Source organism: Polypterus senegalus, chromosome 6, assembly GCF_016835505.1.
Source record: "Polypterus senegalus isolate Bchr_013 chromosome 6, ASM1683550v1, whole genome shotgun sequence".
NCBI lineage: Eukaryota > Metazoa > Chordata > Cladistia > Polypteriformes > Polypteridae > Polypterus > Polypterus senegalus.
Genome location: NC_053159.1, coordinates 189520562 through 189536356, shown reverse-complemented (window position 1 = coordinate 189536356; position 15795 = coordinate 189520562). Strand labels below are relative to the sequence as shown.

The following is a 15795-nucleotide window of genomic DNA, read 5'->3' as shown; positions in this document are numbered from 1 at the left end:
ACAGGGCAGAGCCAGTGAACGCCAATTCTCAGTGTGCCCTGTGGGAATCTGGGGTGGCACTGTAACCCAAGAGGGCTTCCACCTAGCATTCCAGGGAAGACAAAACCCTTCGTAAACTGTCTTCCCCTGTCCTTCCACACCATGGGCGACCCTCACAATATGTACATTAAAAAGCTATGTCCCTCCATAGTGATACAGCTGTAATTCTAACATAAAGAGAGGAAAATAACACTAAAGGATACCCTTTGCTTCTTTTAATGTTGGATTGCACTGCAAATAAAATCCTGAAAGAAGCTCTTGATGAAAAATCTTTTTCTGGCGTAACTTAAATTGGAATAATACACAGCAACTGTGTGATCATGAGACCACGGGGTAGACCTCCTCTCTTTTATTAATTAGCCTGCGTGAGTTGTCTCCACTTGTCTCTTTCCATGTCCCTGTCAGGTTGCTTACATGGCAGTCATGGGGCCCCATCAACTGATTTGCATAATTAACAGTAAAACCTTGGATTGCGAGTAACTTGGTCTACAAATGTTTTGCAAGAAGAGCTAAAATTTTCAATAAATTTTAACTTGATAAACGAGCGAGGTCTTGCAATACGAGTAGTACGTCTACGCTTTGTCTGCCGAGCGTCACGTGATCACAACTGAGCTGATGGTTCTTCTTTGTCCCTCGCTGCGGGATTGTGGGTAATCGTCTCCCATGCTACGTCTCAGTCGGCGTGCCTCACTCGTATAGTCAATATCTGTACAAGCGTTTACTGTTTACTATAGCATGGTGACCACGTGTGTGTGTGTTGTGACGTGTGAGTCCCTATCTTGCGCCCCAAAACACAAAGCTGATTCTCAGTACTTTAGCAACACCAGTTTTTATTCAGCTTGAAACAGGAACAGCAAACTTATTTATTGTAGTGGGAACTGCCACTCGCCTATACACAGACACAGCAATCAGGCAGGATCGGGGTCAGGTTATACTGTGCCCTGCACATTTAGAATGTTCCTTGTATCACCCATCGACGGCAGGTGCTTATAGCATGTCTGCCATCTTTTCGGATTCCCTTTTACGGCAAACTGCTACAACGCAGGGAGCCTGCGGTTGCTTCGGAACGCTGTTCCACGTGTCGTCCTGTGGGGTGGAATCCCAGAAGAGTTTAGAAACCTTACAGTCTGTATAGATTTTTTTTATTTTGTGTCCAAGTGTAGCGACTCTTCAGGCAAAGCAACTGTCATTGGAGAGGCTCCCTGTTAAAGTCGCAAAAAAAGAAAAAGATTCCAGTGAGGTGACAGATAGCAGGGATTCCGTTAGTCAGAGTGAAAGCCGTCGTACATAATAACCCTCCTCTCTCTTGTCTCCCTTACACCAGCCACAATTCTTTTAAAAGGTAAAGTGCAAGTTAATTTGTTTGATGTATTTTTACTTTATATTTTGTACTAGCAAAATACCCGCGCTTCGCAGCAGCGAAGTACTGCCTTTAAATTTTTATTAAGGTGAAAAGTAAACCTTTTTAAACTGAGGGAAAATATACCAATAATTATTTGTTAAGGATCTCTTTGTATACCACATTGTGAGTTCGGCCCTCCGGTTGTAATATGACCAAGCTGTGCGCTGAGCTTACTCTTGAGCATGTAACGTACAGTTGGCCATGTGAAAAGCAATCTTGCCTCAAATCAATGCCAACCTTTTGTAGGGTCTGTCCCTGAGACTTGTTAATTGTCATTGTGAAGCAGATCCTTACTGGAAATTGGAGGCATTTGAATTGAAATGGGAGATCAGAGGGTATAACGGGGATGCGAGGAATAAAAACTCTCTCCCCTGAGCAACTGCCAGTAAAAATAGTTGCCTCAATTACATTCTTTTGCAGACACGTGACCTGAACTCTTGTGGCGTTACAAAGTTTTGGTGGCTGTAAGTTTTTCAGTAACATTATTGGTGCCCCAACCTTCAAAATTAGATTATGCTCAGGAGTACCTGGAGGATTCAGAGTGTGGAGAAACTCTACCAGATAGTGCACCGCGTCTTCCACTTCTACAACTGAATCCACACATGTTAATGGGGGTACGGTTGGAACGATAAAGGAAATGTGTACCTGAACAATGTAAACTAAGTCTAAAATACCTACACAATAACTATAATCGTAATAAATGAACAATAAAACAGCGGAGAAGCTGTGGATTAAATAAAAAGGCTGTAGTTATCAGCAGGGAGACGTGAATACCGTGGCGAAGCAAGGAAGGGAATGAAGAGACTGGAGCGACGGACGGTCTTATATAGGCAGGCAGCCAACCAGGTGGGAGGCGTTGGGATGGGTGACCCAACGTCGCCTCACACGGCGACCGAGCTGCAGGCTATGGACGTATATATGTACGTAAGTAGGATTCAGTTATTGTTGGGAACCTGCGTACCAAATTTCTTGATGATGGGCCCATAAGTAACAAAGACCGTTGGAAAGTTCAATATAGCGGCTGAGAGTGGCGTCATACCACCGAAATAAGTACGTACATCGGTTTCGGTTAGCGCAGGGAAGCCACCTACCAAATTTCGTGAAGATGAGGCCATAAATAAGAAAGTTTAACATGGTGGACGTTGTTGACCGTTATGCGTAGAATTTCGAAATTAAACCTGCTTAACTTTTGTAAGTAAGCTGTAAGGAATGAGCCAGCCTTCTACCTACACGAGAAGTTGGAGAATTAGTGAGTGAGTGAGGGCTTTGCCTTTTATTAGTATAGATTAATCATTTTTATTTGAATAGTTTTTGGTTGTGGAACGAATCATTTGCGTTTCCATTATTTCTTATGGGGAAATTCGCATTGTTATACGAATTCTTTGGTTTACAAGCACATTTCCGGAATGAATTTTGCTCGCAATCCAAGATCCAAGGGATCCCTTTGATTAGCTGACTAAAAAGGCAAGCTTTCGAGGCAACTCATTACATCTCGCCTGAAGAAGGGGCCTGAGTTGCCTTGAAAGCTTGCCTGTTGTAATCTTTTTAGTCAGCCAATCTGACTTTGCAAAAATAAACTTGTGAAACTTATTTCATGACGAGTGAAATTCATGTCATTAGCCCAGGAAGAATGGTGTTTTGTGTATTTAAAATATTGGGGGTTGTTTTAATTTCCTCTCCAATCTTGTAGCTGGGACTACAATTCCCATCTGTCAACAGAACTGTGCTGTTCTGTTGTTTTTTGTTCTTGTGGAATGGATAACATGGCATAATCATGAACCGTTTAACCAGTGCAACCACCCAGCCTATCATGAGTAATGAGACAGCCATTCGAGTAAAATTGATTGTGTCTGGCTTTGCAGTACTAGGGTGTTGTACTGTGTTAGCCATTATGGATGTAGTGAGAAGTCAAGCCAAATGACTCCTTTGATTGGCTAACTAAAAAGTTACACTACATCTTGCCTGAAGAAGCTCGGAAGTTTGCATATTGTAATGCTTTTAATTAGCCAATAAAAGATGTCATTTTGCTTGACTTTGGCTTTGCAAAAATAAAATTGTGAAGCTTATTTCACGATTAAGTGAAATTTACATCATTAGCCTAGGAAGAATGGTGTTTTGTGTATTTAAAACTCGCCATCTCCACATATTTTAATTTTCTCTGCAGACTTGTAGCCCTGCCTGCACATGGACTACAATTCCCATCAGTCAGAACTGTGCTGTTCTGTTGTTTTTTTGTTTTTGTGGAATGGATAACACGGCATAATCATGGACCGTTTAACCAGTGCAACCACCCAGCCTATTATTAGTGATGAGACATCCATTCAAGTAAAACTGATTGTACCGTATTAGCCATTATGGATGTAGCGAGAAGTCATGCCAAATGACCCCTTTGATTGGCTGACTAAAAAGATTACAATAGGCAAGCTTTCGTGGCAACTCAAGGTCCACTTCCATCCTTTGATATCATGGCTTGGGATCCTTTGTTTGATGCAGTACCCTGGCAGAGGTGGAAGATGCCAGTCCACACACATGCTGGGTCTGCCAGGTAGGACGTCCTGAATCAAACTGCAGAGGGTGGCATTGTGGTATAACAGGTGGGTCTGCGGCTCAGTAGGAAAAGCCAGTTTATGAAATAATCCTTAGGGCCGTGTCAGGCTCCTTGGGTGCAATCGTGCAGCCATGGGGAGTTGATGAGGTGATTGGGGAAAGTCGCACCTGCACGTGAGGCGCTGCGCCCACAGAGCCGTATAAGTACAGGCTGGCACAGGAGATTGGGGAAAAAAAGAGAGAGAGAGGCTTGGAGAGCGAGAGTGTGGCATTGGGGCAGTGAAAGGGAGTAGACGAGCCAGCCAGCTGAAAGAGAGAGGTCAGCGCGGTCAGGGGGTCCTGTGTGGCACTCGAGGCTTGAATTGCACCCACTGATAGTGTGGAGGAGTGGGCTCAATCGAGGTGGAGCCCTCCCTAGGGATCTGAGGGACGACTATGTGTGCGATAAGAAAGACGGAAGGACAACCGATCCCCGGGCAGTCTGACAGACACCAGCAGAGGCAGCCAAGACGGGCAGGTTGGTAGCGTGAGGAGCGTGGCGGCTGACGTTTTGGATGAGCTGGAGAGAATGGGAAGGAGCTGCGCTTGGCTGGTGTGACCCCAACGACTGCTGCAAGTTTTTCATCTCGTTTTAGCCTGGTTTTAACCACATGGATTTTTTTTAACCTTTTTATGAAGGTCAGTAGGACCACCACGACAACATACATGGGTGTGAATGAGAGGGAGGTCAGTGGAATGGTGAGGATACAGGGAATAGAGTTGGCAAAGGTGGATGAATTTAAATATTTGAGATCAACAGTACAGAGTAATGGGGGATTGTGGAAGAAAAGTGAAGAAGAGAGTGCAGGCAGGGTGGAGTGGGTGGAGAAGAGTGTCAGGAGTGATTGGTACAATACAATACAGTTTATTTTTGTATAGCCCAAAATCACACAGGAAGTGCCGCAATGGGCTTTAACAGACCCTGCCTTTTGACAGCCCCCCAGCCTTGACTCTCGAAGAAACCTCGGGAAAGGCAGTTCAAAGAGAGACCCCTTTCCAGGTAGGTTGGGCGTGCAGTGGGTGTCAAAAGTAGGGGGTCAATACAATACAATATACAGAACAGAACATTGGTGACAGACGGGTATCAGCAAGAGTGAAAGGGAAGGTCTGCAGAACAATAGTGAGACCAGCTATGTGATATGGGCTGGAGACGGTGGCACAGGAGACAGAACTGGAGGTGGCAGAGTTAAAGATGTTAAGATTTGCATTGGGGGTGATGAGGATGAACAGGATTAGAAATAAGGACATTAGAGGATCAGCTCAGGTGGGACGGTTGGGAGACAAAGTCAGAGAGGCGAGATGGCATTGGTTTGGACATGTGCAGAGGAGACATGAGGGGTATATTGGGAGAAGGGTGCTAAGGATAGAGGTGCCAGGGAAGAGGAGAAGGGGAAGGCATAAGAGAAGGTTTGTGGATGCGGTGAGAGAGGAAATGCAGGTGATGGGGGTGACAGAGCAAGATCACGAGGACAGGAAGATATGGAAGAAGATGATCTGCTGTGGCGACCCCTAACAGGAGCAGCCGAAAGAAGAAGAGGAAGATTGATTATTTATTTATTATTTATTTATTTATGGGTACCATTGGTTTGACTTTGTGTCGAATGAGCGGTTGCTCATGGAGTCCCGAATGAGGCACATTACCCGCATTGTGAGGGAGCGTGAGTTTCCCCGAGGGTGATCCGGCTCATAAGATCCTCATTGTTGGGGACCCAAGTGTCTGGACCAGGCTAAGGGGTTGCCCACGTAACACCTGGCTGTAGCAGACAGAGGGTAATTTCCGGAGGGTCAGACTGGACCACGTGTGTGCCTGGGGGGTTGCCAACCGGGATCCCGAGTTGTTTCGACGTGTAGTGGGTGCGGCAATGCACTGTACCAGTGCATGTTCCCCAACTTGACTTGGTATTTTTGAGCACTGCACTATTTATTTGGACGCTGATTGTTTTTAATAAAAGCACTGTTGCAATTTTCCACCAACCCCTTCGCTCAGTTTGATTGCTCCCTGTCTTCATCAGTTCATCCGGTTCTATTACCGACGTGTCGGGTTCAAGGGAGCGTGGATCCAGACCAGATGCCGTCACAGGCACAATGTCTCGAGTTGAGGAGCTGGTTGATCGGCTTTGATGAAATTCTGAGCCATAGCCTGGGCCTTAGCAGGGTGTGCCAGGCATGAATGTTGAAGGTGCCCCAGTTCCAATCTCTCAAGACAGTTCCTCACAATGGGCATGAGTGCCACTGGCACAGTCCACTTTGGTTTATTTTTTGGTGCCTTTTTATATCAGGTGGGCAGCGCAGATTCAGCGACAAGTGAACTGATGAATTCAGGGTCATACGTGGATTGAGTTGTGGAGCCACGTGCTTTCCTGTGGCCTCAGCAGCTCATACTGAGCTCCATGCCAAGGATGCTGGGAAGTGAATGACGGGCCCTGCGTTTTATCACGTAGGAGATGCCGCTACTAGAGGGCTTCACTTTGTCTTCCTGCCTTTCATTGATTTTTGGGTTTTGCGCACATCCATTTGACGTCTCCGCTGCTGTTGGTTTGAGTGACGATTTGTCAGTCCGCATTTAGTGATGGCTGCCTCGGAGCGGCCTGGGATGACTAATAAGTACGGCATCTTGCTCAGAAGCAGCTCCAGATGTTCTCACACCCTCAGGATGTTTGGCAAGTGCTCCTAATTGGCGAGCGCCGTAAACTTTTCATCATTCAAACGCAGAAGACGGAGTGATGTCGGCCGAGGCGCAATTCCTTCTGACGGCTAATGAAGCTGTTCGAGATGAACGCGCCGGCTTTTTTTATATTTTTAGACCGGAATAATGAATCGGTAATTACAGTAATGAATGTAATCCACAGCAGATGCCACAAAGACCCGGCGGAAAATTAGAATGAATTAGATAACATGCGATTTGGTCAAAGCTAACTTGTCGCGCTAAATTGGAAGTGTGGACATGTGGACGGACAATCAGCGGGCCGCCTGTCGCCCCCAACACACCTGGGGACTCATTTAATCAGGAGTGCCATTGTTGTTGTTGTCAGAACCTCAAGCTGTTTGTTACGTTGGCATTTCAGTGGTATGCATTCCTGTGTGGTGCCCGGGGTAGAAAAAGAGTCAACAGTGCATCTGTGAGGAGTGGTCTGCAGGCGGCTCATCCTGCTATGGGAGGGCAGGGTGAAGAACGGTTTGGTGGCTTTGTGGACCTGCATGGACAATCTTGATGCTTCCCATAGGATGTGCGTGCACCCCAGCATGAAAGGACATTGGCACAACAGGGTAGAACTCCTCTGTCAGGCATCTCACTTGAAAGGCTGAGGTCCCTGGCATCTAAAACTGTCACCTCAGAATGCTCAGTAGGGACAAGATTAGGCACATTTTTTAAAAACCTAACCAGTGCTGGACTGGGTAGCAGGCCCACTGTAGGGCACACTCCGTGACACCCGAATCTGTGACGTCATCGGCATCCTAAAATTAAGATGCTGTAAAGGGCAAAGAATGAAACAGATACATCTACATGGCTATGAAAGGAACCATATAATAGATGAATAAATATGAAAGACACTATACATCACAACGTTCAGACCACCTGCCTAATACTATGAAGGTCTTCTTAGTGCTGAACCATCAAGTTGTGGACTCCACAAGACCTCTGAATGTGTCCTGTGGTATCTGCCACCAAGATGTTAGCAGCAGGTCCTTTAAGTCCTGTAAGTTGTGTGGCGGGACCTCAATGGAGATGCTCGAGGATTTTGATGGCCAAGTCACCACCTTGAGTCTTTTGTCATGTCCCTCAAACCATTCCGGAACAATTTTTTGCAGTGTGGCATAGCGCATTCTCCTGCCATTGCCAGTGCCATTGTCATTAAGGCAGTGGTTTGAATGTTGGTAGGTAGATAGATAGATTGATTGGTAGATAGGAAAGAAAGACACTATATAAGATAGATAGATAGATAGATAGATAGATAGATAGATAGATAGATAGATAGATAGATAGATAGATATGAAAGAGGCTAAATAATAAATAGATAAATGTGAAAGGCACTATATAATAGATAGATATGACATGTACTTTATAATAGATAGATAGATAGATAGATAGATAGATATGAAAGGGGCTAAATAATAGATAGATAAATGTGAAAGGCACTATATAATAGATAGATATGTCGTGTACTTTATAATAGATAGATAGATTTGAAAGGCACTATATAATAGATAAATAGATAGATGTGAAAAGCAGTAATTAACTGATAAATATGAAAGACACTATTTTGCCAATAGGTAGATTTGTAAGGCACTATGTAACAGATGGATAAATATGAAAAATGCTATATGACATATACATAGTTATGAAAGGCACTATATAATAGATAGATTGATTTGAAAGACGTTGTATAACAGATAGACATCATATATTAAGTGGGTGGATAAATACAAATGCAAGGCACTACATATTAGATACTGTACATATATGTCAAGTACATCATTTGGCAGATAGATAGATGAAAGACTATATAATAGATGGCTAGATATGAAAGGCACTATATCACAGATAGACAGAGGTTAAGGACCCCATATACTAAGCGAATAGATTGGTAGATGAATAGATTGATGGATTAAAGAGGTACTATTATAACAGATAGATTGATGAACGTGAGAGAAGTTATGTAAATAACTGATGTGAAAGGCACAATATAGTAGCGAGACCAAACAGCACTGAACTCTGCGTTCCCATCCCCACACTGTGTTCTCTGAGGGGCTGCCCAAACATAGATGATGCAGCCCTGGTGGGCTCACCAGGTTCAGACCCTGATGTCTTCTGCCATGTTTAGCAGTAACAGTGAGATAAAAAAGCTAAAATGCCAAGGACTGCGCATAAGTCATTCTGAGACGGTGAAGGCCTTCAGTGGTACAAATCTGGTTTAGGCGTAATGCCCAGTGTTGCCCCAAAACAGATGTCTATTTGTTTAGTTATGGTGCCATCAAGGGTCAGAGTGGAGCATTCTTCTGTCTCTCTATTTTTGTACCCCGATTAGTCCCATTACAGAGCTGTGAGGAGTCGAAACCAATCACCTCAGTACGAGTCCAGGAGGGAATTTCATAACGCGATAGGCTGCCCCTCACACATGCCCCCGGTTTACTAATCGGGCTGACCAGACTAATAATCTTCAGGTTTTAGGTAGAAGGAAAAATTCTGGGATCATGCTGGGACACAGACACAAGGTGAACATGCCAATCCAGATATCGACCATGTGAGTGCAGGTCAGTTGATTGGTGACTGCTGGTGAGGGGGCCTGGTGTGAGAGGGTGAATGAGTGTGCCCACTGACAGACTAGCGTCCCATCTGGGTTTGATTCTGACTTTGTGTCTTTGATTGGCACTTAACCACGGCGAGCAGAGTCCAGTTGAATCTTTGCTATTGTCTCTGATATACCAGTTTCATGTGATGCACTTAGACAGATCTGAGGGTTTAAAGTGCCATCCTGGCTCATTGTGGTGCCCCCATTCGTACAGATTGGTTTGTTTTTTTAAAACACCTACAGATTTTGTTTTCATCCCCTTCACTCGACGTTGTCTTGTAATAACGCGGAGTCTTGGGATTAGCACAAAACAACCAAGAGACACACACGTGGGGAAAATTCCACAACTCCCAGAATTTCATGTCAAGCAGTCCAGCTGCTCACCTGCTGGGCAACTCTGCGAAAGTGGTGACAAACCCACACACACCAAAAAAAAGTGAAATCCTCATGTAAATCTCCTCTTCCATCAAGGCAGGATCAGATTAGCATGATAAATGAATCCAGCGTGACCCGGACTGTTCTGGAGAGGGGCATCTCATTTGCATATCTACATGATTAATCAGTTCCTCACGGGGAATTTGTCACAGGAAAAGCAGGAATACCGGCAAAGCCGGCAGGGGCACGTGTATGTCACGGCAAAGCTGCTGTCACTCTTGGCACAAAAGAAAAAGAAAGAAAGGACTGACGACATGTTGAAGAAATCGACCTCCCCGGGCACTGCCCACTGAAAGGCACAGAAGGCAAATTGAAGAACAGTCTCCCCGGAAGACACCCATGCATCATATCGTACCTTTCATATCTATCTGTTTGCGAATCTGGTGGAAAACAAAATACAGTACAGTTTCCCAGCAGGTAAGCAGCTGGACTGCTTGACATGAAATTCTTGAAGTCGTGGGATTCTCCCCGTACGTGTGTCTCCTGGCTGCTTTGTGCCAATCCAAAGACTCAGCATTATGAAAAGAAGACGTTCGAGTGAAGACGATGAATACAAAATCTGCAGGTGTTTTAAAATAACATACCAAACTGTACAAGACGGGGTACCTCTCTACCTGTTAAATACTGTAGTTCATTTACCATCTGCATATAAAATAAATGCCTTTAACGTCCAATTATATAGAAATGTTACATTCAGCAATTCAGATCTGTCCATCTGTCAGCCATATAGTGCTGCAAAAAGTCTATAGTGCACTTCATTTACTGTGCATCTATTACTGCCTACAATACCAAATATCAATCTATCTATTGTGGCAGTAGGGGGCGCTAGTGCTCCCTTGGACCCTCAGGTACCACGCTAGACACTGGATACAAGTCCAAGACTTTTTATTATTTATCAATACTGTGCACAAAGCACACTCCACACTACTCATATATCAAACACCACAATAATATTCTCTCTCCTCCTCGCCCAGACACTTCGCCCTTCTACCTCCCAGCTCAGCTCAGTGTCTGGACTGGCCCGTAGTCCTTTTATAGCCCCTGACCCGGAGGTGTCCCTGCCTAATTAGTCCACAGTTCCTTATTACTTCTGGGTCAGGGTAAACAGTCCTTTTCTTCAACCCGGGAGCACGTCGTTCCTTCTGTCACGTGACCGTGGCATACTCCTGGGTTATAGGGCACACAGGAGCCCACGAGCCCCCCTACAGCGACTCCCGGTGGCCCCCAAGGTTTCCAGCAGGGCTGTGTAAAAACACTACATAGTCTATCTATCTATCATTATATAGTGTCTTTCTCATCCATCTATCTATCTATCTATCTATCTATCTATCTATCTATCTATCTATCATATGGTGCCTTTCATATCTATCTATCATATGGTGCCTTTCATATCTATCTATCTATCTATCTATCTATCTATCTATCTATCTATCTATCTATCTATCTATCTTTTGTAAAGAGGAGACAAAACTAGGTCAAAGACACCCTGGTGATCCTGTATAATTTCAAATGATGTAAAGTCAAAATATGTTCAATGATGCATCTCTTCAGACGAGAGCTCAACTTAGCACTAATTCAAAATATCCAAACCTGTGAGGTTCCAGGCAGGCAGGTAGGGGCGGGACCAGGAGGGCGGGGAGCAGACGTAACGTCATTGGTAGAATGCCTGTCAATCTTCCGTTCTCCAGAGAGTGGGTGAGAGAAGGCCATAGTACACGGCGCCAACTCATCTTTTTGTCATCTTCTTCTGTCACTCTTCTTCTGTGTATTTCTCTGCCTTTCCTATCCTCCTGTCTTCCCTTAATCTCTGTTGTATTTGGGACCCCGCCTGTCCATTTTACTGTAATCGATGACATAATTCATGAGGGCATCAGTCAGAGTGTCCTGCAGTGTGCTTGGTGCCCTGTTCCAAGTTGGATCCTGCCTCTTTCCCAAGTGCTACCAGGGTAGGCTCCAGCCCACCATGACCCTGTACTCAAGTTGTGAGTTCAGAAAGTGGATGGATAGCTGGCTTGCTATTTCTGAACAGCCACCATCTTGTCCAATTTCTTTGCTGTGTATGAAATGCATGAATGGGTCTTGCATCTTCGTGCAGTAGACAGCAGGAGTTTGCCACAATCTGATCAGTGTTCCTAATGTGGGCACAGGGCCTGTAGTCCTTTAAAATTTTGGGACCCCTTACAAACATGCACGTCACCTGGGTGTTGAGACATTATGTGGCTTACACTAGTAAAGGACATTTCCAAGTTTAGGGTTGGCACTCTTCATGTGACCGTATTGGGTCGGATTCTCCTGAGATTTGCCAAGTCTGCCTGAGACCCCCTATGTCATCACAGCCTTTTTTGATTCAATTAGTAAACTGCTTATTGCATGCACAGGTGACCTGATGTTGTCCTTTTGTGATCTTTTTTCTAGAAAGAAGTCCGGGACATCTTCAGCCCCATTCATTTTGAAGTGTCCTACCAGCTTGGTGAGCACATTGTGAAAAGCCAGAATGCCAAGCACTTTCCTCCTCTTATGCCAATCCTCCAACAGCGAGAGGGGCAGGACCATCGTCTCATGAATCAGGTCAGCATGGCGTGAACTCCTTTTTGGTCACTTTCCTGTCTGGCCACGGCCTGTAGGAGAGTGATGAGCACAAAGCCTTAAATGTCATGGTACTTAAAGGAGATGGAAAGTTAAATAAGGAGCATTAATTATAAACTTGGGAGTAACGTCAGAAAGGCACTGTGTAGAATGAAGGGGCAATGATCTGTTATGAGGCACAGCCATCTGAGTGAGCCACTCAAACTCCAAAATGTGTCAGCCTTCTAGGCTTTAATGTTTGTGCCTCAAGAGGGTTGGCATCCAGTCCAGGGTGAGACCCTGCCATACCTTAATGACACCTACCTGCCCAAAAGGCACCAACTGAACAAAGGGGTCATTCAAAATGTTGTAAAAAGTGAGCATGCTCAGAATACAGAGGGTGTGGTCCAAGTACAGTGGGTGTGGTTTGATAACAGTGAAAGCGGTCAGAACCACAGCAGGTAGAGGTATGTTCTGAAGACAATGGGTTTGGCCATAATAGAGAGGGAGTGGTTTAATAATAGTGAAGGTGGTCTTAACACAAGGGGTTATATGATGACAGTGTGCAGGGTTATAACAGATGAGGATTTGATCTGCAAACAGTCAGAGTTATGAAAGTAGGAATGGCCATAACATATTGGATGATCTGATGACAATAGGAATGATCATAACAAAGGAGGTGTTACTTGATGAGAGGAGGAGTAGACATAACATGTCATGTGTTGTGTGATGACAGTGGGAGTGGCTATAACAAAAGAGTGTGTGGCCTGATGACAGTGAGAGTGATTTGTTCTGATGACAGAGGGAGTGCCCATAAGATGCCTTCTGTTATCTGATGGCAGTAGGACAGTAGGAGTGGCCGTAACAATTGAGGGTGCAGGCTGACACCAGTGGAAGTGTCTTTTATATGTGGGGTGGTCTAATAACAGTGGAACTGGTTATAATATGAGGTGTGTTATTTGCTGACAGTAGGAGTGGTCATTAAAAAAATGGGTGTGGTCTTATAGCAGTGGAAGTGTCTGTAACAAATGGGGCATAGTCTGATGACAGTGGTACTGTCCTTAACTCATAGGGTGGTTTGATGACAGTGACAATGGTAATAATACTGGGGACATGGTTTTATAGCAATGGGAGCATCCATAACAAAATGGGGTGTGGTCTAATGACTTTAACACATTAGGTTATTTGGTTACAGTGGGAGGGATTATAATATGGGGTGCATTATTTTATGACAGTGGGAGTGTTCATAACAAAAGGGGGTGTGGTCTGAGGACAGTAGGAGTGTCCTTAACAAATGGGGAGGACTAGGCACTTTATAAATAAAATGATTGTTATTACTGTTATTATTGTTATTAATGCCAGTAGGAGTGGCAATAGCACAGAGAGTGTGGTCTGATTATAGTGGGGTGATCTGATGGTAGTGTGAGAGGTCATACATAATACAGGGTGTGTCTTATAGCAATGGGAGTGGTTATAATACAGTGAGGGTGGACTCAGTATTTAGAATAAGGGGGTGTGGTCTGATGACAGTGGGAGTATCCTTAACACATTAGGTTATCTGGTTACAGTGGGAGGGGTTATAACATGGGGTTCATTATCTTTGACAGTAAGAGTGTTCATAACAAAAGGGGGTGAGGTCAGATGACAGTAGGAGAGTCCTTAACAAATGGGGTGGATTAGGCACTTTATAAATAAAATGATTGTTATTACTATTATTATTGTTATTAATGCCAGGAGGAGTGGCAGTAGCACAGAGTGGGTGGTCTGATGATAGTGGGGTGGTCTGATGATAGGGTGAGAGGTCATAATATGGGGGTGTCTTCTTATTGCAGTGGGAGTGGTTATAATACAGTGAGGGTGGACTCAGCATTTAGATCATATCCAGGTTATCTTCTAGTTACAATAAATGATAATGGGAAGTGTGCTTTAGACAAACGAGTGTGACAATAACGGAGTGTGCATATACAAAGTCTGGTTAGTAAGAGCAGAGGCACCCCAGAGGGTCACATTAAAACCACTGTGGTCACCAGGCACACACTACCACCTGGGAGACCCTGAGACATTATACACCTATTGCTTAAATCAGCAGATCTCTTCTGTGGTACAAAGAGTAGATCTGTGGTCCTCCAGTGCCCATAAGGCCAGGTGTGTGTGCTGGAGGTGGTCTGAATACGACACTCCTTGGAACAAGACAAAAGCGGCACAATAGTGTGGTCACTTATGATCAGGTGAGTGCATCCCATAATCAAGACAACACTACTGTCACAAATGCCAGTCTAATGTTCGAGTTGGTGCTGCATACTAAAACAACGCCATCCTCAGGCCTAACTGAAGACTTTGCCAGTGTGTGCCCCGCTCCCTGCCTAAATGCTGATTCCATCTTCTCTGTTCTTAACACAGACCATGTTTGCTCGCTACTGTGTCTGGGAAAACTGCTCTGCCAACCTGCAAGTGTATGCCGAGTTTGCACTGCCACAGTAAGTACAGCTCATGTTCCTTATTCACAATGATGCCAGTCTGCGCACTTGAAGACCTGCTCTTTGTATTTTGACTACAATTTTTCCAAAACCTACCTGTCCAGCAAATGATTGTCACAAAAGTGGTGCCCATCTATTGGACAGGATTAAGGGAATGGGGGAATGTGGCTCATAAAGATGGGCAGGACGCCATCTGAGAGGTAACTGGGTACTTTATCTCTGAATCGGTCATTCTTGATTGTTGACTTGTCCCAGTTTCACCTTGGTTGGAATGATCAGTTTACTGATACGGAATGACAGGCATGGTAAGTTATCCCATGCACACCTTGGCCAGAGTGACTTGTGCTGTACCTTTGAACTGGTCACTATGGACTGGTAACTCATCCCAGTTATACCTTAATCAGAGTGACCAGTTCAATAATACTAATTCAATGGTCAAAGTGACCACTCCTGTATCATTTAATTGGTCATTCTTGATTGATAACCTATCCCAGTTTCACCTTGATCAGAATGGCCATATCATTGATAATGAATAACAGAACTGTTAACTCATCCCAATTACACCTTGGCAAGGGTGACCAGTTCATTGATACTGATGGCCAGAGTGACCAGTCCTGTATCATTAAATTGGTCATTCTTGATTGTTGTCCCAGTTTCACCTTTATTAGAATGACCAGTTCATTGATACTGAATGACAGGACTGTTAACTCATCCCAATTACACCTTAGCTAGAGTGACCAGTTCAGTAATATGGACTCAACAATATCAACGGCCACAGTAGTCAGTCTTGTCTTTCAGTATCACTGAACTGGCCAGTCTGGTTAAAGTGAAATTGGGATGAGTTTAACAGTCCAGAGTGACACTTCAATGATGCTGATTCAGAGTAGCAATGGCCAGAGTGACCAGTCCTGTCATTCAGTATCATTGACGTGGACATTCTTGATTATTAACTTGTCCCAGTTCATTGATACTGTTGTTCAGGGTGACCAGTCCTGTACCA

At 44.5% G+C, this 15795-nt stretch overlaps 1 protein-coding gene across 1 annotated transcript in view; it reads left to right on the top strand.

Annotated features, from left to right (window-relative positions):
• The window catches only part of itga4 (integrin alpha 4), a 191297-nt gene that overhangs the window by 138277 nt on the left and 37225 nt on the right, over window positions 1-15795 (top strand). The window contains exons 16-17 of the mRNA XM_039757752.1: window positions 12169-12321; window positions 14719-14795. Of these exons, the coding sequence (XP_039613686.1) occupies window positions 12169-12321; window positions 14719-14795 (230 nt within the window). The remainder of the gene's footprint in view (window positions 1-12168; window positions 12322-14718; window positions 14796-15795) is intronic.